The 26,148-nt window shown below is 30.7% G+C and overlaps 2 protein-coding genes and 1 long non-coding RNA gene across 4 annotated transcripts; all 3 read right to left on the bottom strand.

Moving 5' to 3' along the window:
- Window positions 1-2,789: 2,789 nt before the first annotated feature.
- Window positions 2,790-9,118, bottom strand: LOC107902441 (ankyrin repeat-containing protein BDA1-like). Its single transcript, XM_041092702.1, has 2 exons — window positions 8,624-9,118; window positions 2,790-2,795 (listed from the first exon to the last, which is right to left on the bottom strand). Exons 1-2 carry the CDS (start codon window positions 9,116-9,118, stop codon window positions 2,790-2,792), a joined length of 501 nt encoding a protein of 166 aa, XP_040948636.1.
- Window positions 9,119-11,223: 2,105 nt separating this feature from the next.
- Window positions 11,224-15,581, bottom strand: LOC107904110 (ankyrin repeat-containing protein BDA1). 2 transcript variants are annotated; one of them, XR_001686122.2, is made up of 3 exons: window positions 14,933-15,581; window positions 13,884-14,193; window positions 11,224-11,547 (listed from the first exon to the last, which is right to left on the bottom strand). XR_001686122.2 is itself a non-coding variant. In XM_016830377.2 (2 exons), exons 1-2 carry the CDS (start codon window positions 15,533-15,535, stop codon window positions 13,999-14,001), a joined length of 798 nt encoding a protein of 265 aa, XP_016685866.2. In that variant the 5' UTR covers window positions 15,536-15,581; the 3' UTR covers window positions 13,010-13,998. The 2 variants fall into 2 exon arrangements, 1 of the variants encoding a protein (XP_016685866.2); XM_016830377.2 differs by lacking the exon at window positions 11,224-11,547 and having other exon boundaries at window positions 13,010-14,193.
- Window positions 15,582-21,808: 6,227 nt separating this feature from the next.
- LOC107911702 (uncharacterized) lies at window positions 21,809-25,874 on the bottom strand. Its single transcript, XR_005914237.1, has 3 exons — window positions 25,637-25,874; window positions 23,773-24,370; window positions 21,809-22,366 (listed from the first exon to the last, which is right to left on the bottom strand). It is a non-coding gene; the product is annotated as an uncharacterized lncRNA (long non-coding RNA).
- Between the last annotated feature and the right edge of the window lie 274 nt (window positions 25,875-26,148).

Raw genomic sequence — 26,148 nt, 5'->3', positions numbered from 1 at the left:
CACTTGACCTCACAGAATTAATAGTGATCACTTCATCAGAGATTAATTGTCGGACATAACTATGTCTTAATCCAATGTGTCTAAACTTTCCATTATATACTTGGCTATATGCCTTTGCTAGAGTAGCCTCACTATCACAACGGATAGAAATAGGTGAAATTGGCTTATGCCATAAAGGTACATCATAAAGAAAATTTCTTAACCATTCTGTTTCTTTAGATGCAGCGGCTAATACAATAAATTCTGCTGCCATGGTGGAATCAGTAATACATGTTTGTTTCTTGGAACCCCAAGAAATGACTCCTCTACCAAGAATGAAGATCCATCCACTAGTAGATGCATGATCTTCCAAACTTGTAATCCAACTAGCATCCGAATACCCTTCTAAAACTGGAGGATATCCATTATAACACAATCCATAGTTAATAGTTTTCTTTAAGTACCTAAGTACTCTATTCAAAGCTTGCCAATGCAAACTACTTGGATTACTTGTGTACCTACTCAATTTTCCAACAGCATATGCAATATCTAGTCTTGTACAAGTCATTATATACATAAGACAACCAATTAGACTTGCATATTTCAATTGATCAATTTTCCTACAAGTATTAGATACTAATTTTAATTGAGGATCCATCAGTGTAGATGCTGGTATACAGTTGAAAAGATCAAACTTTTTAAGCACATTTTCAATGTAATGTGATTGTGATAAAGCTATAGTGCTTTCATCTCGGGTTATTTTAATCCTAAGAATAACATCTGCTACACCCATATCCTTCATAGCAAAGTTGTTTGACAAGAATTTCTTTGTGTTTTCTATTTGTTCCAAATTCGTGCCAAAAATGAGCATGTCATCTATATATAAGAAAATTATGACACCCTTTCCATTATCAAATTTGCTATATATGCACTTATCAGATTCATTTATTTTATAGCCATTAGCTAAAACAGCCTTGTCAAACTTTTGGCGCCATTGTTTTGGTGCTTGTTAAAGCCCATATAAAGATTTAACAAGCTTACATACCTTATGCTCTTGTCCTGGAACAACAAATCCTTCTGGTTTCTCCATGTACACTTCTTCTTCCAATTCACCATTTAAAAATGCATTTTTAACATCCATTTGGTGAACAACCAAATTATATATAGAGGTAAGTGATATTAATAGTCTAATTGTAGCAATTCTTGCTACTGGAGCATAGGTATCAAAGTAATCAATACCTTGTCTTTGTGTATAACCTTTTGCTACCAACCTTGCTTTAAATTTATCAATGGTTCCATCGACCTTCATTTTCTTTTCGAAGATCCATTTACAGCCTATTAGTTTGGAACCTGGTGGAAGATCAACTAAGATCCAAGTTTGATTTCCCATTATTGAATCCATCTCATCATTTATTGCTTCTTTCCAAAAAGTAGAGTCTTGAGATTTCACTGCCTCTTCAAATGTAATAGGATCAGATTCAGTATTATAACAATAAGGTATCTTATTGCATATACTTTCACCTTTTCCTTCTACAAGAAACATAATGAAATCTGGTCCAAAATCTTTGACCTTTTTAATCCTCTTACTTCTTCTTAATTCTTGACAAGATTCATCATTATTATCAATTTGTTTCAATGGAATCTCATTCTCATTTGAAGAATGAATCAATTGTTGTGGTTGTAATTGTCTTGATATAGAATTAAATCTATTTTCATCAAAAATAGCATCTCTTGATTCAATAACAGTATTAATTGAAATTGAATCATTTGGTTCAATTACCATGAACCTATATGCCTTGCTATTATGTGCGTAACCTATAAATATGCATTCAATTCCTCTTTCACCTAACTTTTTATGTTTAGGTGTTGGAACTTTTACAATAGCTCTACAACCCCAAACCTTCAAATAATTAAGGTTTTGTTTCCTTTTCTTCCATTGTTCATAGGGGGTTAGTTTAGTTTCCTTATTAGGAACTCTATTCAATATATGACAAGCTGTTAGAATAGCTTCTCCCAAAAAACCTTGTCCAAGACCTGAATATGATAACATTGAATTTACCATTTCAATTAAGACTCTATTTTTTCTTTCAGCTACACCATTTTATTGTGGTGTGTAAGGGGCTAAAACTTGATGGACAATTCCAGTGAGTTCAAAATAACTTGGATTATAGTATTCTCCACCTCTATCCGATCTTAGCACTTGATAAATGATTCACACTGAAGTTCAACTTCAGATTTATAAACTTTAAATTTATCAAGCGCTTCATCTTTTGAATGCAATAAATATACATAACAATATCTAGAACAATCATCAATAAAAGTAACAAAATATTTCTTTCCACCTAATGTAAGAGTATTATGCTTGTCACATAAATCACTATGTATCAAATCAAGCAATTTTGTTTTCCTTTCAACCTTAGGGAAAATGGTTTCTTGTAATTTTAGTCAACATACATGTATTGCATTTTTCAATATTATTATTAAAAACAGGAATTAGATCTAATTTATACATGTCATTCAATTTTCTATAATTCAAATGACCTAATCTATAATGTCACTGTAATACCCAATTTTACCATGGGTTCGTTAAAACAATAAAAACCAAAAAAATAATAATAAAGTTCAATAGTCCAATATAAATTACAAACCCAGAATACAGGGTCCGAATTACAAACTGGCCTATATGGCCCAAACCCAAAATAAATAGAGGCCCAAAATTAACCCCCAGGCCCAAAGCAATTTTAGAAACCCTAGGGTTCTAGGGTAAACTTCGGCCGCCGTAACCATACCCCCGAATCTTCGCACGACCTTCATACCTGCGCATCAAGAAGGGAAATAGCAGTATATGGAAAGAAAAAAGATTGCGAATCAAAGAAAATGGATTAGATTTATTTATGATATTGTAATTTTGGCTATAAAAAAGCCATTGTAACATTGCACCAAGGGGATTTTTCGAAAATAAAATAAAAAAGCTATTACTTTTGCAACACAAAGAGCAAAGAATCGATCAAAGGTTGTTACTTACAGTTTTTATTTATTTTCTACTGTTATATTTATCTATTTTATCATTTATATACATACGAATAAAATAAATAAGAGAAAAGGGAGAAATAACCTGTGTTTTAAGCCCAAATTGTCGTGAACGGCCGAGGAAGTCGTCTTCGAGGAAAGACGGCCGTAAATTGAAAGGTTTCTTGGGCTTTTGAGGGTTTTACGCTTACCTTTTGGAGATTTTTAACCCAGATTTGGGCTTAGAAGGGCCTAAGGAATCGATAGGGGATTTTCCCCTTTTCCGGCCACCGCAGATGGCGGTGCCGGTGTGGAGATCGGCGGCCGACGCGGTGGCCGATGACCGGCCGATGACCGGGCCTTAGGCCGGTGCGCGAAGGAAAGGGGAAAGGTTGAGAGCTTTTTTAGTTTTTTTTTTAAAACAGAAAGGGAAAAATGAAATTTTTAGGTTTTTTTTTTACTTAAATAGCCTGGTGAAACGACGCCGTTTCACCAGGCCTCCCCAGATGCCAAAACGGTGTCGTTTTGGGGGACCGACCCGACTCCGACCCGACCCGGCCTAGGATTTGCGTGTTTTTGAGCGAAGGGGTAAATTGCGCTTTTAGCCCCTCCGCCTTTTTAATTTTTTACAATTAAGTTTTTTTTTTATTTTTTTAATTCGCCCTTTAATTTATTTTCAATTTCAATTTGGCCCTGCTGGAACAACGCCGTTTTAGAAGAGAAGGGAAAAATTCCTTTCCAATCCTTCTATGTAATTCGCATGTTCAATTTAGTCCTTTTGGCTCTATTTATTTGCAAATTTACCCCAAAATTTTGAATTCCAGTTCAATTTAGTTTTATTATTATTTATTATTATTAATTAATTCTAGTAATGTAATTATTATTTTTTCATTTATTTATTTTTTTCCTTTTTTTTCCTAACAAATATTCTTTTATATAAAAACATGTGTATATCTATGTTTTTTTGTATTTTCGAAAATGCTTAAATACCTATTTATTTTAACATGTATTTTATAATTTATATGTATATACATATTTTCCTACTTTTCTCTATTTTCACAAATACATTATGTATTTTGTTTATATAATTTTTTTATAATCTAATTTTTATATATAAATTCATGTGTATTTTTCATAGTTTAATGTGTATATCATGTACCTTTTTTTTTGCTATTTATTTGTGTTTTCATTTATATTATTTTGCTCGTTTATGTGATACTTTGCTTGTCATTGTTTATTTTTTTATGTATATTAGTTTTATTTATTTATTTGTATGCATTATTTCTATGCCATTGTAATATTTATTATTGCATTGTATATTTAATGTAGCATCACATCATTTTTTTTACTCGATTTCAAACTTTTCAAAATTGAGATAATGCTTGTATTTAGGATTTTCAAGGAAATTGAGCCCTAACGTATTAGGTTCCGATTTTCTTCGTTAAATCTAACAATCGAGCATTTCTCTTTAATCAAAAAATAAGAACTCATTATTGGGAATTCAACACGTTGTGTCCTAACGTATTAGATGTGACGCATTGATTTCTCAAAATGAAGATTTTTTCTAAAAAATAATAAAGGAAATATTCCAAGTTTGGGATTTTGGAGGAATTGTGTCCTAACGTATTAAATCTTGAATAAATGGATATTCTTTTAAATTTTTATTACACGAGTATTCTGGCCTAATTCATTTTTGAGGAAATTAGAATGTCGTGCCCTAACGCATTGGGTGTGACATTTTCTTTCTCTGAAATGATAAGGGTCTTAATACGTAACGCTTTTAAGTTTTTCCTAAGGATTATATATTTTCAAATTTTCGACATTAAGACATTAATTAATTAACTAGGTACCAATTTTTGGGCGTTATGAGGGTGCTAATCCTTCCTCATACGTAACCGACTCCCGGACCCGTTTTTTCTAAAATTCGTAGACCAAAGTCGTTTTTAGGTGACCCAATCACACCTTAATAAAAGATTGGTGGCGACTCCAAATTTTCATCGACAACTAATTTTTGTTTTTTTTCCAAAAATAAAAAAATAGTTTCGACAGTCACAAACAAAAAGATTCAACCATATAAGCAGAAATAGTATTTTTATTCTTATTAATAATATTGAGTTTGAACATGCTCTCATACATATACCCTTTTCCACAAAAATTGCTCCCTTAGACAAAATAAACTTATTTGCCTCAAAAATAAGTTTGAAACCAAACTTATTCAACAAACTTCCAGACACTAAATTCTTCCTAACTTCTGGTACATAATATACATCATTTAAGGTTAAAACCTTTCCAGAAGTGAATCGTAGTTCAACAGACCCTTTGCCTTTGATTGCTGCGGTGGAAGAATTTCCCATCTACAAGCCATTGTCATTTTCACATTGTGTGAACTTCGTGAACATGCTTTTGTCTTTGCACACATGTTTGGTTGCTCCAGTATCAATCCACCATGTATTATCATCTTGTGCCATATTAATTTCAGATATCATTGCAATGAACTTTTCGTTATTATCAGCCTTAGAAGATGATTTCTTCTTTAAAAATCGACATTCATTCTTGAAATGTCCCGGAGTTCCACAATGATAGTATGGGCCCTTTTGTTTCTTTTTGAACTTAGGTGCTCTATCAGTCTAATTGAACTTTCTCTTGAATGGTTTAGTAGTCTGTACTTCCTCCGTAACATGTACTTTGGCATTTTCAGAATTTAGGTTCTGATCTTGTTTTCGATACTCTTCTTCAATACGAAGATGATTTGCCAAAGCCTCAAGTGATATTTCCTCTTTCTTATGTTTTAGACTTCTTTTAAAGTCTTTCCAAGATGGAGGAAGTTTGTCTATTATGGAGGATACCACAATCATTTCATCCATTTTCATATCATATTGCTTCAATTGGTTCAACATCTTTTCAATATCACGAAATTGTTCCATAACAGAACGACCATCAACCATTTGATCATTATTGAAACGACTGACAAGAAATTTCTTACTTGTAACATCTTCGGTCATGTATCTTGCCTCCAATTTGTCCCATAATTCTTTAGCGGTGACCTCGTTTTGGTAGGTGTCGAACCATCAGATAAATCATTCAATATGTGGCCCATGCACATGTAATCAGCATTGTCCCATTTTTGTCTTTCTCGGGTTGCAGCAACAGATTCGTTTTCATTCTCTTCAGGTCTTGGAGTATCCAAAACATAAGCAATCTTCAAAGTTGATAATAAAAAGTGCATCTTTTTTTGCCATCGTCGAAAATTGCCACCATCAAAACGATCAAGTTTAACAAAGTTGGATGCCAACTCCCTTAGTGTTCCACTTTCATGTGTTGTGATAGTCATCATGAAATATAACCTTAAAATTGTTAGTACAAAACTCCGGTAAGGAAAATCTCGAACACACAATCGGAACTCGAAAAGAAAATGAAGAAATAGGATAAGGCTCCAAGGCGTGTATCAAGCCACTATCTTTAAGGTTAAATTCGCCCCCACTTATCTTCAGTGTGCAAATGAGTTCCAAGCAAATTAACCTCGAGGATACAATGAAGCCAATGACTATTTGCGTTTTACACTGACGAGAATAGTCCACTATGCACTGAGTAATGTATAACAAAAACTCAATTTCTACAAAGGATTTCTACAGTAATACTTTATAGAATAATCTAATAATATTAGAAAATGAAGAAAGAGAAGAAATAATATTAGAATTTGTTGATATCTTTCCAAATGAAATCCCATTCCTATTTATAGGAATTTTCATGTCTCTTCATAGAGACATCTTTCAATAGGTGTCTTTATGAATAAATAAATAATAATAATTATTTATTTAATTTTGTAACTATTCAAATAATATTTTTTGAATAGTTATAATTCTTTTTAAAAAATCAAATGATATAACTTTTGACCAATGACCAAAAGATTTATCTTTTGATTAATTACACCCATTCATTTATAGTTATTGAGATACTATAAATATTTGAAAATGTTCCAACATAGAGTTGCCATCAAATGCTTTTGCAAGGTGATGTCCAGGGGTTTGAAAGGGTTTCCACTAAAAGGGTTGCTTAATGAGGTTTGGGGTACGGGGACTTGTCTAGCAATATGCTTCTTTCTGTTGGATATTTTGGTACCCTTCTTTTGGGTCGTGAACCTCTTATTTTCTTGTTCTTTTGTTGTGCCTGTCATGCTGACTTAAACTCTTCATAAAGTGCCTCGCACTTCTAATTATAAAATTTCATATTTGCTGAGAGAAAAAACACTCATATATATATACACACACATTAGGTTTTATCTTACTTTATACTCTAAAAGACTAAAACCCTCCTTGCTGCCTGTTGCTTCAGTTTGCCTTTAAAGTAATTTTATTATTGAAGCTGAAAACTGCTTTTAAAAATATATAATATTATGTTGTTATATAAAGATAATTGTTGTAAACATATTATAGAGAGATATCTTGAATTTTCATCAAATAAAAAAAATGAGAATTATGTTCAAAATAAGAAAGCGAGAATCAAACCAACCTAATTAAAAGATGTCTAACAGGTGCATGCATTATTGCTTTTGTGTATATTTTATTTTAGATTGTTTCACATGATTAATTATGAGGTTCATAAATGTAACAAGTTTAATTAATCAGTGTGAGTTATCAAATTAAAATAATTAATTTATCATTAGTTATTAAATTCAAATAATCAATCTATAAGTTTACGATGTTCCAAATTCATAGAATAATATTTAATTAGGGTTAACTTATTAAATTGATATATTTAATTTCACTCATTAAATCTTATTTTCATTTAATAAAATATGATTAATATATTTTTTTATGTGAAATTTAAACATTTTATTGAAATAATATTTTAATTAAGATCTTTTTTATTTAATAAATTGTAATTAATAGGCTTGCTTATATAAAATAATTATTATTTAACTTAAAATTTTAGACAATATGTTGTTATAGAGGACTAATCTAATAAAGAATTTACTTCATAATTATGGATATTGTTGTTATAAATAAAAAGTTGTTATAGAGGGTTAAAATAAAACACAAAAAATAGGTTCTACTAAAAGCTTGTCTATTATAGAGGAATGTTGTTATAACGGGTGGTTGTTATAAAGAGAGTTGATTATATATTCTATCCCATCGATTTGGTAGAAGTACCATGGAAGCTCTTAAAAGTTGAATTATATTTTTCCATTTTTACTTAAAAGTTGAACAAATTAATCCTTATACATTAGATCAAAGAGTAAATTGATCTTTTTGTTAAAATTTTCATTATTTTTACGGTTAAAAACTATGGTGTGTAGCTATCTAGTTATTGTGTCGGCCACACCAATCTTTAACGATATAAATAGATGAAATTTTTAATAGAAATGACCAATTTATTTTTTAATCTAATATATAAAAATTCATTTACTCATTTTTTAAGTAAAAAAAGCAAAATGCAATTTTTCTAGCTTCTATATAATCTTACCCATTGGTATTTAATATATATTGATATTTTCAGATTAATTTCAGCATATGAAACTTGGTAAAATTACCTTTTATTAAAGGGTTTGTGTCAAATTCATGCTATTTTTAGAATAATTAGAGGGAAGATAAATATTGTTTAATCCAACAGGAAAAGGAGTGGATGAGGTATATACCTGGGGATGGTTAATTGATGCAGCCAAGTGCAAAACAGTGTTGCCATTCTTATCCTGTAAGTTCAATATTTTACCTCTCATATACTTGTCTTCAAACGTACTTTGAATCCATTCCAACATCGCTTTAAAAGCTTTAAATTTGTTTTTCTCTGCAGCAACATGCAAATCAGTTTGTCTCTCAACAGTCAAATCAAAGATACAACGGGGACAAAAATTAAAAAACCGAGGCAAGAGATGAACATAATTTTCATCCAAAGCAGCACGATGAAGAACAGTGAAACCCCCCCTTTCCTTTAACACGAATAAGATCTTTATCAACCGATAAAAATCAATCACCATTTCAGTTTGTTGGTTAAGCAAGGCTAGATGAATCGGAGAAAACCCATCCTGGTTCAGTTCCCTGGCAAGTGATGGCTTCAAGTTCATCATCTCCATTGCGAAACCAGTCTTCCCTGAAACCGCAGCAATGTGTAAGGGCGTATCGATGAACTCCATTTCATCTACACGCTTGAAAACATTGCCATTGTCACGGATTCATGCATATAAGGCATCAATGTTTCCTGATTCAGCTGCTCTCTTTAACCCTTTATCCATTTCCATGAATCAAAATTATATGTTAAAAGATAAAAATACTTTCAAAATTAAATCATTCAAAACTATATTTGTTTTTAAATTCTAAACATCTATATTTTATCTACATAGCTCTTGTTTATGTTAAGCCTGAATCAGACGAAAAGGAAGTTAGTTTGGAGAGATTTGAAGTCTTCCGTTCCCTTTGAACCGGTTCCTTAGATGCAATCCTTTTCGTCTTATTTATTTGTTTCTCACCTACGTGATTTCCTTCTCATCTTATTTGGCTTAGCATAAATGATTGACTTTTATGTTCTTCAAAATTTAGAAAAGTAGTAGTATATTTTTATCAACTAAGTTGTTATGTGAAATAAATAAAGTGTATCATTTAATTTAATATAATTATAAATACTAAAAAATTTATTAGGAAATTACCTATTTAAAATATAAATGTTAGTTTAAAAATAAATTATAATAAATAATAAAATGTATGATCTGAAACTAATTACTTATAATAACACATAAAATATGTACGATTTTAAAATAAAAAATTTAAATTAAATTTTAAGTTTGACGTGGGTTCAAATCTTTATATTTTTATTTTTATTGATTTTGTTAGAAAAAAAACTAAAATATTCTAAAAAAATATAACTTATTTTAATATATATTTTAGCATTTTAGATTTTTTTTCAATAAATCATTATTATAAATTTGGATTAAAGGGGAAAAATGGAGAAATTAAGATTTCAAATAAACTCCTATCTGTTTCAAACAGTGTCCATTTCCTTCGAACACCTTTGTCTTATATTCAGTTTGTATATATATGTATATATATAATTCATGCCGGCCCGTGATGGAACTGTTTTGTCTTCTAAGCAGTTGCTGTTGAAAAATTATTACACAGGATAAGCTAAGTTGGTATTTTGTCTTTTTCTTCTATGATGGCAATCATCAAAGTTGTAGTGGACCAGGGTAGCCAACATATGTATGATTATGGAAGTTGCATGTACTACATCTGAGCTGAATCCTTCGGGGTCATGAAAAATGCCCTGCACGTAATTTTATCTAAAGCGCAAATTATGTTCATGTGTTTCACATAATCAGCTAAATGATCTTAAGGATCTCCTCTACCATTATACATCATCTTTGAAATTTTAAAAATGGGAGGTACAATATTTTTTATCAAAGGGTTTATTCTTGTATTTTTTTTTTTACTAATGTTGATGACTCAGTTTTCTGGAAACATTGCATTTATTTCTTTGATTTCTCTAGTTTCTGCTCTAGTGTATTTTTACTAGAATTCCAGCTATGTCTATCATCATCCCGACAACTGTAATCCTATATTCGATCCGGTTGTTGAGTTCAAATATCAGGATGTCACACCACTGTTACACATCACATGCAATACAAATGGTCTCGTAATTAAGTAGATATCTTTCAATTTAGCTTTTGAATAATTACAAGTCACACAGATTCCAGTCATCATTAAAACATTCTCAACATTCATCAAACTAACTTAAAACGAGAATTAAACATGCTTTTAGACCACCAAACAAAAATTCAGAATTATTCACATAGGTATCGATATTGAATCAAAGGCATCTATATTTCTTTCAAATGGTATCGATACTGCTTGGAAAATCAATACCAAAATAACATTTTGTTTCTTGCTTAAAATCAAAATCTCAGAATTTATCGGTTTCATAAAGTATCGATTATTCTACATCGAGTATCGATACTCGTGATATGGTATCAATACCAATTTATGCTACTAACTTCCCGCACTTTCAAAAATCATGGAGGTATCATTTTTAAAACACGAATATCAATACCTATGCTTCAGACCACAAAAATTCAGTAGTTTAAGGCATATAATCCATTCAAAATAATAACTATACTCAACATGCAACTTTTACCTTATCAAGTAATCACCAAAACGACCACAATAACAGTTTAATCATCAAAAACATGTTCGAGTAAGCAAACGATATAACAAGAACAATATCTATAAATCCTAAGAACAAATAAGCTATGAAAGTAATTAAAACATTATGACAAAGTTCATGCAACAATTCTACCACATTATTCAACGTCCATTGACCATACATACCGTTCATGACACTTCAATATAACAAATATTCAACCCAAAACAATATCAATGAAATAATTATAACATCCATCAAAAGTACTAGAGAACTAAACCCATAAAAATATCATGAGGACCACAATAATAATCGATCAAATTCTAACCACATTGCCTTATCCCCACAGTTCAAAAAATAATATTAATACCACCTATGCAAATACAAAAGCCTAACTTGGATCACTTCCTTGGTATCCCCGCACCGCTCACACTGTAAACGCTACATATATGCAATGGTTAGAGAGAGTGGATAAGTTTAAACAAGCTCAATGAATGTCAGAATAACCACAAAGTATACACAACATCAAAGGTTCAACAAGAGCATACTACAACACATTCACAACCATATTCTAATCATGTCACAATAACATATTCACGCTTCATTAAACCATAAAACTAGCATATACTCTCACGTACGACAACATTCAACTCATATTCAAATAACTCATTTTACAATAATTCATCAAGACTAAACAATGTATGTATGCTTTAGTAACTCACAAGTTTAGGTTATATATTCACATGCATTCACAAGTTAAATGATAACGACCAAAACTAGAATTACATACACAACTTACCATGAGAACATACTAACATTTTCATGAAACTTAAATCAACTCATTTAGCATATACATGTTTATGCAACCGTCTCACATCGTATTATCATAACATATAAGATCACATTTAAATGATAATTTGACACTTGAGGCTATGAAACATAAAAGTTGGTTCTATCACCACACATTATATATATGGATCTCCAACATGCCAAATGACTCGTAGAGTCGAACATATCCCAAAAAGTGAAGCGCTTTCCACTACATCAGCACTAAAAGTGGCAACAACTATTTTTTTTCCACTTGAAAGGAAGCATTTTTCTAAATTTCACCTGAAAATTCTTCCAGTTGGAACCGTTTTTGTAAAATCAACATATTCCCGTAATTCTTCCAAAAAAGGGCCTAATCCGATAAATTTAAAAAAATTTCGACATTTATTGGTAATTTAATTGAAAATTATCCCATAAAGACACATCAACCAACCTTTAATAAATCCATTGCAACAACTTCCCATCAACAAAAGAAAGATTTCAGGCAAAAAAAAAAATCCCTTCTTCCCCCATTAATTTTCCTTTTGACCTTTTTTTCCATTTGTTCTTCGTCGAACTAAACTAGTTCATCAACAACAATTTCAGTTTACTTTCAACAGCATAAAAATTATACTTTACCATACGGTGTTGCCTTTTCAGTTCAGCATCCTCGATGTCAATTCTCACATTGGATTTATTATAACCGTAAATCTCTCGCAACATCCCTCATTGACAGAAACATGTAGAGAGAGGCCAGAATCGTAAGAACAATTTTCAAGTTATATTTTTTCAGCATATATATATATATCAATTATATGTTTTTGTTATGGCTACAAAATTGGAGGATTTTACAATTTTGTGAGATTGTAAAGCTATCTATTAGAGTTCCAATAGCGGCAAGTGTAGTTCTTGGGGGCTGGGGTTTGCAGAAAGGAAAATGGAAAAAAAAAATGTGAAAGGAGAAGAAAATAAATTTTTTATTAGATTATCTTATTATTTTATATAAAATATAACGTAATTATTTATTTGCTTTTTTAATTTATTATATTTTTAGAATACTCATGTATATATATATATGTGTTTTTATTCTTTTTAAAGAATTAAGATAATTTTGAGATAATTTATAATATTGAAAGTTCATTTTTTTAACTACGATTATAAAATTGAAGGTTAAATTTATTATTATACTAATTTTTGAACTATTACCTCACAATTTTGTAAAATACTTAATCATGAATGGACCGAAAAAAAAACCTAATTAACTGAATGACCAAAAAAAACTTCTAAAATAATTTATTTCATGGATAATGATTCACTTATTAAATAAATGTAAACATCAAGAAAAATAATATGTAAAAAACACAAATACACAAACTTGTTAAAAGTTAGATGAAAACAAAGTATGAAGCTATAACAACGTAAATAAGTTTATAATACTTTCAATTCTAAAAAATAATATAATAAGGATAACAAAATATAATTTCCTCTCTAAATTGCACTCCATTGTAGAAAAAAGTTGACAAAATACCAACATGATATCAGCATACAACTCAAACTTCAAATTTATTTAAAAATTACACTCACTTTTGGATTGTTTTTAATAATATTTCCTTTATGAAAAGAAAAAAAAAACATGTATAGGGAAACTGCTCATAACAACTAAAGTAGACATGTCCATATTAATATGTTCTGAAACAAGGGTGATAACTTGACCAAATCAACCAAAATAAGAAATAAATGATGATTGGTGTAAAATAGGTGACGAAATAGAGAATAATTGAAGGTGATAGGGTTAACATAGCACTACAGAGACATAAACACATCATCATGTAAATTGGCAACAGAAAAGACATTATACTTTTAGCTACGGTTCCCAAAAGCAATAATGTTATGACCCAGGATATCAGAAAAGCCCCTCCATTTGAAATATAGAAAAGAAGAAAAGTAAATGTGCTCATTACCGATTTCCCTTCACGATGGGTTGTGCGCTGTGAGACGCCGCCCGGAGGGCTGAGAACTCCTTGATAAGTCATTGCTAGAACCAGCGAAAATACGATCAATAATACACCCATTGTTTCAGGTGTCATCCGCATCTTTCAGTATTTTGAACTTTGACAACTTTTGAAATTTGAGGGGATTACTGTTCAGGATGTTCACACTCTCCGTATTGTCGCCTACAGTTTGTCTTTGTAACACATCCATTGCTGTAAAACCACTTTCATTGGTCTTGTTCCTGTCCACTTCCTTGCATTCTATCAATAGTTTGATCATCTGCTTGATTTAAACTTCCACAATTAATTCACAAAAATACATCACTTCTTTTTAACATTCCACCATTACCTTACCAACCAAGATCTTAATCAAGTTTTTTTTTAAATATTTTATTAAGCTTTTAATTTTTTTTAAATTTAATTAAACTTTCAAACTTAATTCCAAAATACGTAGTTGTTGGTATGCAACTACGTAAGGATGGTAACCAAATTTTATTTTATTTTAGTTCCCACCATTACCTTACCTACCTAGATAAAGTCAACTACGTTGTTGTGTGGCATTAAATAAAGTCAACCATTTAATTTTTCAGCATTACAAAGCACCGGTTATGGACACATCTATTATCGCGACTGCGATTCTGGTAACGAGAAAAGATGAAATTAGACAATTAGTTTATGTGAATTCGAGACTACTACTCTATATTTTAATTTATTATTATTTTATTGTAAGAATTTATATTTGTTAGTTTCGACACCCATTATAGAATGATGCAAATAGCATGAGTTTAAATTAAGTTGATGTAACATTTATATTTGGTTTTTTTTAAAAATAATCAGTAAATTAAATACTAATATTCATTATAAATGGATTCATTTTATGGATTTGGTTAGAAAATTAAAAAGGCCGACGAGCCTATGACTTAAACCCGTGTTTTTCAGGGTTATGTGAGATGCCCTTAGTTCGAACCACGCTGACTGAGAAATGGACGAAAATTGTGAAAAGGAGTAGATAGGGTTACCTCGGGCTGGTTAATTGATGCAGCTAAGTGCAGTACAGTGTTGCCATCCTTATCCTGAAAGTTCAATATTTTACTTCTCTTAGACTTATTGTCTTCAAACGCACTTTGAATCCATTCCAACATCGCTTTAAATGCTTCAAATTTGTTTTTCTCTGCAGCAATATGCAAAGCAGTTTGTCTCTCAATTGTCAAATCAAAGATACAATCGGGACAAACATCCAAAAACCGGCACAAAAGATGAAGGCAATTTTCATCCAAAGTAACATGATGAAGAACAGTGAAACCTCCCTTTCCTTTAACACGAATAAGATCTTTATCAACAGATAAAAAATCAATCACCATTTGGGTTTGTTGATTAAGCAAGGCTAGATGAATGGGGGAAAACCCATCCGGGTTCAGTTTCCTGGCAAACGATGGCTTCAAGTTCATCATCTCCATTGCAAAACCGGTATTGCCTGCAACTGCAGCAACGTGTAATGGCGTATCCACGAACTCCATCTTATCTATACGCTTGAAAACATTGGCATCGTGGTGGATGAATGAATACAAGGCATCGACGTTTCCTGTTTCAGCTGCTCTCTTTAACCTTTCATCCATTTTCATGAATCAAAGAAATCTAGAGACACTTAAAAAGGGTTTCTGTGTCTAGTTAATTTTATCAAACTTGGAAAGGGCTTTTGCCAACTTATATATATCAAATAACTGAGAAAGATATTGCTAAATAATTGTCCAGTCTTGAAATATCTAACTTAGATATTGATGGGTTGATTTGCGTGTATAAGTTTGGTTCAAGAGTTGACTAGTGACTAGTCGTATACGGTTTGCTATAAAAAATACATCCATTGACCAATTGACGTCTTATTTTAATTTTAAAATATTTTAGTTATTATCTTGGTCACTTTTTTCAATTTAATCGCTATCAAAATGTTTTCTTTGTTGTTTTCTCTTAAATAGAAAGATGACCGGGATGCCACGTAATTACTTTTTTCCTCTGTATTTTCCACCCAATTAAAGGGTAATACAAATATACCTTCATTAACCAAGCGCTTCAACTTCAACCCCTTCAAAGCTTGCACTTTTTTCCTAGTCTCAGCATCACTTTCTGCTTCCGCTAAGTTGAAGAGATAAACTAACTTGTCCAGTTTGCCATTACTGATGCCTTTTTTCAATGATCTTTTTGTTTACGGGGATCATTGGACTCTTTTAATATTGACCGTATGGTGGTGGGAGGAGGAGGAAGGGGGAAGGGGGAAGGGGGACAGCGTCGTTGTTCATTTCCTTCATGTGCTGATGATGGTGGTGAGAACTGGAGCTGGAAAGATTTTTCTTCGGAATGAGGTGCCGAAGAATGCTGAACATAGTCTGAAGTGGTTACCGGTGGTGGTGGGGGAAGGGCGTCTATTGATCTTTAGAAAAGAAAAAAAAAATCGGATTAACAAACGAAAAAAGGAGGAAGGTTTGGATTTAGGAGAAGTGGAAATAGAGAGAAGGGAGAGCATCTTCTTCTTCTTCAAATGCATCAAAATGGTAAGTTGTTAATCTCTAAAAATGAGTCACGGCCATGGGAGAAACCAAAAACGGTGGAGTGAAGGAGAAAGATGTCAGTCTCTCGAAATGCGAACAAAATTCCCCTTGCGGCCTCCAATGGTTTTATTACGCCTGGATTACTAAAAATTGGTTACTTAATTGAGGGAGAAATTCCGTTTACTTACTTTTATTTGCCAAATATTTTACTCATTTCATAGGATAGCGAAAAATTAAATCCAAAAGGATTAAAAGAATAACCCATTTCTCTTCCTTCTTTAATTAATTTCATTTTAGCATTTTTTCTTAGAAACCCAAGGATCTTAAAATCTTTCAATAATTTGTTTTCATGGAAAAAGAAAGAAAAAATCTCTTTTCAACGCCAAACCCCTCCTCTACCGTCGATGCATTATGGTAGGCGTGGGTACTGCTTAAAGCCTACTCCCATCGCCTCATCATATTTTCAAATATTCTAAAAAAATCCAGAAACTCTTTAAAAGAAAGCCATGCAAACCAAATAAATCCTCCACCACCTTTCCAAATGTAGCCGTCAGATCAACCTTCGCTCACAGTGATTTCTCCTCAATGGTATTTTCTTTCCACTACCTTGGTAAAATATAATAGATTCTTGGAAGCTTTGAGACATATTCTCAATTAGTAAAGATAAATATTTGAATCATAAAATTATGGTTTTATATTTTATCCCATGAGATTTTTAAAGAATATATCATATAGTCAAAATGATTGAGTGATAAATGAGAAATTGATGCTAAAAATAAACTACTTGTGAATTATATTGAGGAAAATAGAAAACTTAATCTCATATTGGTTAGATATCAAGTATAAAATATGTTTATATATGTGAACCAACTTGATAATTATTGAATGACTAAATTAATGTTATTTCTCATGCGTAGGGAGTCGGGGTTGGGGCACACTTGTATGATTTTGGGCAATGCGAAACATCATTTTAAGTTCAATTCCCATTCTATCGATTTCGATATCATCAATTCATCAATAAAAAGATCATATATAGCATATCATGATTCATCTCAATTCCAAGTTAGTTTCACAATTTTACCGAGTTATATTATTTTCAAGTATTCGATCCGTCATAATCAGTAATATCTCAAATTATTATTAAACATACAAAAATTCATAATTTAAGTATATAAAAATTTAAATAAAATCATACCATATGAATTCACCTAACAAAACAACAAACGAAGACTCTTTAAGAACTAATTAACAATTTTGTATTTTTTCTCGATTTTCTTCAATTTGATTCAATTCTTGATCTAAATATTAATTCAATTCAATTTAACAATTCCAACCCTCTTATTTTATCCTATTATAAGCACGTATCAATTCAGTTTCATTTTTCAAATGTTCCATAAAATTTTGTATTTTATTTAATTTAGTTCTTAAAATCAAATTTGGCATAACTTTCAAATTTGAGCTTTGATTTTGAAATTGATCTCAATTGCATCCTTCTATAACCCTCTATTATTTATAATTACAAAAAGTTCACATCAATTTCAAAATTTATACCTTCAGTCCCTATATTAAAAACCTAGTAATTAAACTTTACAAACTAGTCATTTTTCACTTCTAAGCTTAAAATCTAACAATTTAGTACCAATTTCATCAGGCATTCATCAATGACAACTTTTAGTAAATTTAACAGTTTTATAAAATAGTACATGGGCTAGCTAAATCAAACTCTTGAGGCCTCAAAAAATATAAAAATTACAAGAAAATTATTTAAAATTGCTTATCAATTTGAGGTGGATTGTTTGAAAGCTTAAAACTCTTTTTTTCTTTCTTGAAGAATCAGTAGAGAAAAAAGATCAAAGGAAAACTGGCCCTAGTTTCTTTTATTTTTTTTATACTTGATTAATTTATAATTAATCATAGTTAACTTAATTAATCTTAATTAGTTAACCATAGGCATAATTTAACAGATTTGGTGAATGCCAACCAATATCCACCACCAAACATCCATTTAAAAATGGATTAATTGCTTAATTGGTCCTCCAAGTAATTAAAAATCAATAACGATTAATTTTTATCAATTTTATAATTTAGTCATTGTACATTAATTAACTATCCAATTAACAAAAATTAAGGGATCAAACTTTAATTAAATTTTATTATAATCTCGTAAATATAAAAATAATAATATTTATGGGCTTGAATATCGAAAATGGGGTTCCGAAATAGCCATTTTCAACACCACTAAAAACGGATTGTTATACTTAGTACTTTCATGATTTAAATCAATAATCAATAGAACCAAGAAATCAATACAGTCAATATCTAGTTGAACTATCAACCAAATCAATTTGCATTTTCATGTCTCATGTGTAAAATCTCATACCACATTTAATTAGGCATGACGCATATGAACATGTAATCTTATTTAACATTATATCACATTTCATATGCATTATAACATGTTACCAAGATCATTTTATTTTCTCATTTCCATCTCGATTTCTCTTATTCACATTTAATATCTCGATTTCTTTTATTATCTGGTTCGCATGATCTTTCACATGCCATCTTTTGTTACTTAATCACTAACATACCAAATTTATCATTGAATAATAGCTTTTCATATAAAAAAATCACATAGCATGATATAGTTTCATAACCCCTATAATCGGATAGTGACTTCAGACAGACACACGAATCATCCAACCATCATACCAGTATATCTAGCACCTATTGGCTCATCAAGACGTCCAGAGTATAAATTTGTGCTTTGCACCTCATCAGAACGTCCAAAGTATAAATTTGCGCTCTGCACCTCATCGACATAAACCAAAGTATAATCTTGTACGATAATCCTTTGGCATGCCAAATATACTCGACTCTATTCGAGACAATTTAGAGGGTACACATTGTTTTGTAAAATACCCATTTGTACCATGCTCATCTTAATTCAATTCACAACATTTCATATCATCACATACAAACCAAATAATGTGACCAACATGATGCTTACCTCATACAAGCTACTTTGTAACAAGTTATATATATGTATGTATATATATATCAAATTCAAATCATGAAATTACAAACTATAATCGTCACTCGTCTATGACTTTGGCCTTTCCTTTCTCTTGGGACGACTCGACTTCTTCTTTAGCTACGTTCAATAATTCTATTACAAAAATGGTATTAGTTCCAATCAATCACATGAAAAACATATAATTATGCATTTTTTCATTTTATTCGTTTTAGTCCCTATATAAAAAATACTCATATCTTATGATATTTAACATCGAATCAAAATTCAATTTCATATCCTTCCATTAGGGACCTTTTACTTTTAATCTATATCATAATTTCTTAATAAATTCCTATTTATTCAATTTAGTACCTAATGTCTAAATGAACTAAACTTTCAATTCTAAACTAATCTCACTATCTTCTAATACAACTTCAACTAAATCTAAACTTAACAATTACATATCTATTAATTTCAAGCTTTAATCTCACAAAACTCATAAATGACAAGTTGGTATAAACTTAAAAATCTCAAAATCTAAGCATTGAGTTAACTAGATTAAGCTTAATGGATCATGAATATATAAAAATCTTAAAGAAAAGTGCTTAATACCTTGGTAATTTTGATCGAATTGAAAAAGGGAAAAACCTCTTCTTCCCTTCAACAATAGACGACAAGCTTTGGGAGAAAGATGATGAATTCATCCTCTCTCCACTATTTGATATATATATTTAGATTAATAGCTTAATTAATAAACTTAATCGTGTTTAGTTGATTTATTTAAGGTATATATATTATAATTTTAATTACAAAGTTAAATGACTATCATCATTATCATCCATTATCTTATAAGAAACAATGAGTTAATAACTATTTAGGTCCCTTGGTTAATTACGAATTAGGTCATCAAACATTTTCCAATATAAAATTCAATAGCGATTGGACTTTTACAATTTAATCTCTGACTATCATCATTATCATCCACTATCTTATAAGAAACAATGAGTTAATTTCCATTTAGGTCCCTTGGTTAATTACCGATTAGGTCATCGAACATTTTCCAATATAAAAATCAATAACGATTAGACTTTTACAATTTAGTCTCTGAACTTTAATTAACGAATTTTTTTGATTAAATTTCTTAACCGATCTTTAATATATTTTCATACTCACTTCATAAATCCTCCTATTATAATCTCACGGACTCGGTTTATGAGATTTGGATTTTGAAACCGCATTTCTTGACGCCGTCTAAAGTCAGATCGTTATAGAGTCAATCACATTTGCCATTACACAATGGCGGAATGAATATATTGTTATAAATTGATAATGTTATTGTTTTAATTTTAGTGACCAAAAATGTAAATTTACATAAATATGGATGACCAAATGTAATTATAGTTTAGCTATTTTTATTAAAAATATTTATCAATCATAAAATTAAATTTTATTTTATTTATCATAAAATTAAATATAAATAAAATATGCTCTAAATCTCTATACTCTTCATATATTTGGAATTTATTTAGTTTTTTTTACTTTTATTTCAAGGAATTTAGTCTCTCCACTTTTTGAATTTTAAAATATAAGTTAAATTGTTAACACCGTTAAAATTATTCTATTAAATTCAGGTTTACTACAACATCTTTATTTCTTGCTACATGGCTACTAAAGGAGTATTTTGTTATTTCAAAAATGAACCTGTGACTTTAATAGAAATTTTTTAATGAAGTTAAAAATTGAACTTAAATTTTAAATTTTGAAATGTAGCTAGAGACTAAATTATTGGATATAAAATTAGAAAGGTTAAATTTCAAATGTATAAAGAAAACAGAAACTTATAACATATTTTAATCTAAATAAAATAATTAAACCATAAAAAAAATTATCGATTCAATTATCTATAAAAGATCAAGCTTTAATTAAAATAAGAAAGATGGTTGATATAATATTTTGGATTCCAATATTATGGAACATATTTTTCTATGTTTCATATTATTGGAAATGAAAAAAGTATCCTACAATATTATTTTTATTTTATAAAAATATTTTAATAATTGTTCAATAAGAATAATATCTACTAAAATAAGATATTGCTCAAACTTCAAATTTATTGAATATTAAAATCAAATCTAGATATCTTTATTTTTTTTTTGAATTATAAGTGGAGGACAAAACCCTAACAATAATACAATTAGCGTGATTTGAACTTAATCACACTTATAACGATGAACACCCTAACCATCAGATCAACATACGAGTTCCTAGACATCTCCATTTTGGTACTTTCTGAAACGAAATGAAGAGATACCAACAAATAACGTAAAAATGACGGGTACCGCAAATCCAACGAAATTATTGACAGAATTCGACGGTGCGATGGTACTGGAAGCAAGCCCGTAGGAGATGCACATCAACAAGTAAAGTGGCCACAAACAAACCATGATATTTTTAGCGACGACATCAAACAGTGACATCATAATGACAAACGATATGAAAAAAGCCACTCCATTCGAAATGTAAAACAGAAAAAAATTAGTTGAGGTCATCACTGATTTTCCTTCACGAGTATCTTTATAATTTCAACTGGCTGCACCGTCCTCTGCAAAACCACCCGGGGGGATGAGAATTGCTTGGTAAGTCATTGATAGGACCAGTGAGAATACGACGAGCAATGCATTGATTGTTTCGGGTTTCAGTTCTCTGAAGTAATCTGTCAGTATTTCATCGAAGTTAGAAAACTTTGAAAACCTGCGGGGATTACTCTTCAGAATTTTCACACTCGTCCTATTGTCGGCAAGAGTTTCTCTTTGTAACACATCCATTGCTGTAAAACCAAGTTTATTGATCTTCTTCCTGTCGACTTCCTTGCACTTTACCAACAGTTTGATCATCTGTTTGGTTTACAAGCCCACAACACAATACTAATAAAAAATACAATATATTTACATTACGTATTAAGACTAACAAAGAGCTAAAATAACCCACTATATTCAACAAAAAGAACCCAATAAATTTTAAATTTATCGTCGATTAAATTAAAAAAATTAGATTGGATATGAAATTTTGGATTAATATTTTACATATAGAATAACAACATTAGAAATAATATACTCTTTCTTCCCAAATAAAAATGTCACTCACAATTCATGAAATTAAAATTTCTAAACTTTGATATTGTTTATTTTGAAAACTGTAATTAATTAAAATTTATTAAAATATATTTAAAACTTATTTATTTAAAATTTTTATAATATAATTTTTTGAAATTTTATCTATAAATAAAATTCTAAAAATAATAAGTCATGACAATTTTTTACCAATACAAATCAAAATGGTATCGAAGGATAATGTATATTTTAAGTTAGTCAATTTTGACTGTTAGGGTTATAAAATTCAAGGACAGACGCAATCAAATGATATTAGATATACATCATTATTAGGGATGGTGAAATTTAGATTAAAACTAAATTAATTGATTGGATTGATCTAATTTGATTAATCGACCGGTTAATTAGTTTAGTTCGGTTAGAGGTCGATTAAAAGTTTTTTTGAAATTTCAGTTAAGGTTAATTCGGTTCTAGATCGGGTAATTAATCAAACTTAATAAATAATATTATATATTATATGTATTAGGCTATTACTAATTCGGATAATTCGGTCAAATAAGCATTACCAATATTTTTATTGATATTTTTATATTTGTTTTAACAAAAAAAAAACAAAATATATAAATTTTGGTCAATTCAGTTAACCGACCAAATTAATTGAAATATTTCGGTTTGATTAACGGTTAAAGGATTAAAAATTTTGGTTAATTCAATTAATACTAGTTCATTTCGATTAATCGACTGGTTAACTGTTTCGTCCAAAAAAATTAATTAGGGCAATCTACATTCATTCAAAAAAAAATTCACTATAGAAAGTTGTAAAATAATCACTCAATTATAAGTAAATTGTTATGAATATCTTATTAAATGGATGTAGAGGTGTCCATGGGCCGGGCCGGGCCGGATTCGGGCCGGGCCCATAAAAAAATTTCAGCCCGTTTATCAGGCCCGGGCCCGGCCCAAAATATGGGCCCAAGATTTTGCCCAAGCCCGGCCTGAGAAAAAATATGGGGCCCGGCCTGGCCCGTTTTTTATTTTAATTTTTAAATAAAATTAAAACTAATTGTTATTAAAATTAATTGTTAGTAAAATTATCAAATTATTAATTGTTAATTGTATTAATTTTTGTAATAAAATCTAACATTTGATTAGTAAAACAAACTTAATGTTTTATTATTATTATTTTGTACCTCTGAAATACAGGCTGTACAAATTGAGTGAATCTGGTACCTAATGCCTGAAAAAGTAAAAAACATTAATCCTAATGTTTACTAAAATCATGTACTGCAGATTAAAAAATCATGCGGATTGGACTGGCTCCAAAACTAATAAGAACTAGTAGTTTGTACACACTCCCATTTTCCAAGTTATTGCACAGAAGAAGAAAAAGGCAAAAATCATTAAGCCAAAAACAACACTCTGAAGAGACTTCAGATCTCAGTGGGTAAAATAAAAGTAAAACCAGCAACAATTTAGCTCCAATTTAGTTACAGTACGCATTACAACATGTATTTGTAAAAAAATATTTAAGAACTTAGCAGTCTATTTTATGATACGACTTTTATTATACTAGCTCATCAAGCAAGCCTCACACTCTAAGTAACCAACAATCCTGAAGATGAACAGACAAAAGGGTTAGAGGTATAGTATCGTCGATCAAAGACATATATCTTAATCAATCATATGTAAGGGACAATTTAGTCTCACACACTCTCATGCAAATGGCAACCTTAAAAGCATCAATGTAGTTGTTTTTGTTCCCACAAGTAATACCTTGTTTAGAACAATCTGTGAAACAAAATCAATTTGATCTTTTAAGGAAGTAGACAACAAAATATGAAATTGAAAGTTGACAGCCAATGAAATGACTATACTCTGGAATAAAAAGTTCACACAAGTCTAGTGATGGAACAGATACACATGTTTTCACAGCCAGGCAACACCATCTACGGCCATTACAAAGATTAACGAAAGCAACAGTTTTCCAGGAAACATATCAAGTAGACAAAGCTCTTAAATTTTATGTAATCAGGAAGGTCCCTGTGTCCACAATAGGCATCTCATTTAAGTTCCTAATACTTCAAACATAAATTTAAACTGATTCAATATCAGTAAGGGAACTATTTGAAAGGGAGGGCAATAAAATTACTCGGACTATAAAAGCTCATAAATTTAGAAAAAGCCCACCAAAGGCTGAAATGGGAGCATATTAGTAGTAGGGAGAAAAAAGCATTGTCTTTGTTTCTCAAATCATAACAGAAAGTGTTTACACTTCAAATCACAGCATAGTTCTAACACTAACTTAAAAAACGTGAGAGAAGTGCAACAATAGTCATACCAAAACAAGGACTAAACTTTTTTCTCGTCTATTTGAAGTGTTACAAAGATGGTAATTCACAAAGAACATAAGATTAGAGTTCAACCTAACAACTCTATTCTAACGCCTAACCTTCATACCACATGAGCTAAGTCCATGTTGCATATAATCTTTAGCTTTACAATATTAAGTTTGTGCTTGGTGGGAAAGCGATACTAATGTGTTCTCTTCTTTCTTTTCTCATATATGTAGTCTGTAGAGCACTACTATATCAGAGATATGTCATTTAGATTATTATTATCAAAACCTTCAGGTATGGTCTCACATAAATCTGGGGTTTTTTCAATGTAACAAGCTCTTAAATTTTAGGTACTCAGGAAGGTCCCTGTGTCCACAATAGGCATCTCATTTAAGCTTGACTATAAGCCTTACTTGTTTATGTTACCAAAACCCTTTAAATCCCCCATACAATGTCATTCACCTCTAGCAATAGTGTGACATCTTACGACCCTCGTTAACCATCCTACACTCATGTTATGTTCCTTTCAATTTCACCAGAACAACGAAGCCAACAGAGGCAGTTGATTCTATTCCTAGATTTTTTGCATCTTCTAAGGCATTGCAAAAAAAAATAAAAAAGAACAGTTGATGAGACATGAAGAAGAATAATCAGAAGAAATGAAGTATCTTAAAGAGAATGAAAACGAGGAAATCGAAGAAGATGAGCAAACTCGTACCTGTACCAAACTCCCTTGTATGCTTGCTTCTACTTGGCGATTCGGGAAGAAACAAACCCTAAACGCTTAATTCTGGAAGTGGGTGGAGGACCGGAGGTGGATCGGTGGAGGTCTTGACGGTGGAGGTGGATCGGCAGTCAAGGAAGATAAGGTTAGGGATTTGGAATTGGAAGACAGACGGGTGGATTGGGAAATGAAAACTAAAACTAAAAACTTAAACATAAAAATAAATATATATTTTTTAAACATAAAAAACTTAAACTATTATATTTTAAACATAAAAATATATATTTAATATATTTTCGGGCCGGGCCCGGGCCAAAAAAATTCTGCCCGAGGCCCGGCTCATTTTTTAAACGGGCCTCTTTTTCTGTCCAAGCCCATATTTCGGGCCTATATTTTTACCCAAACCCTCCCATATTTCGGGCGGGCCGTCGGGCCGGGCCGCCCGGCCCATGGACAGGTCTAATTGGATGTCCATCATGATCAAGATAAAATTTTGATGTACTTTA

Source organism: Gossypium hirsutum, chromosome D05, assembly GCF_007990345.1.
Source record: "Gossypium hirsutum isolate 1008001.06 chromosome D05, Gossypium_hirsutum_v2.1, whole genome shotgun sequence".
Taxonomy (NCBI): domain Eukaryota; kingdom Viridiplantae; phylum Streptophyta; class Magnoliopsida; order Malvales; family Malvaceae; genus Gossypium; species Gossypium hirsutum.
This window is presented reverse-complemented; position numbering and strand designations above follow the sequence as displayed.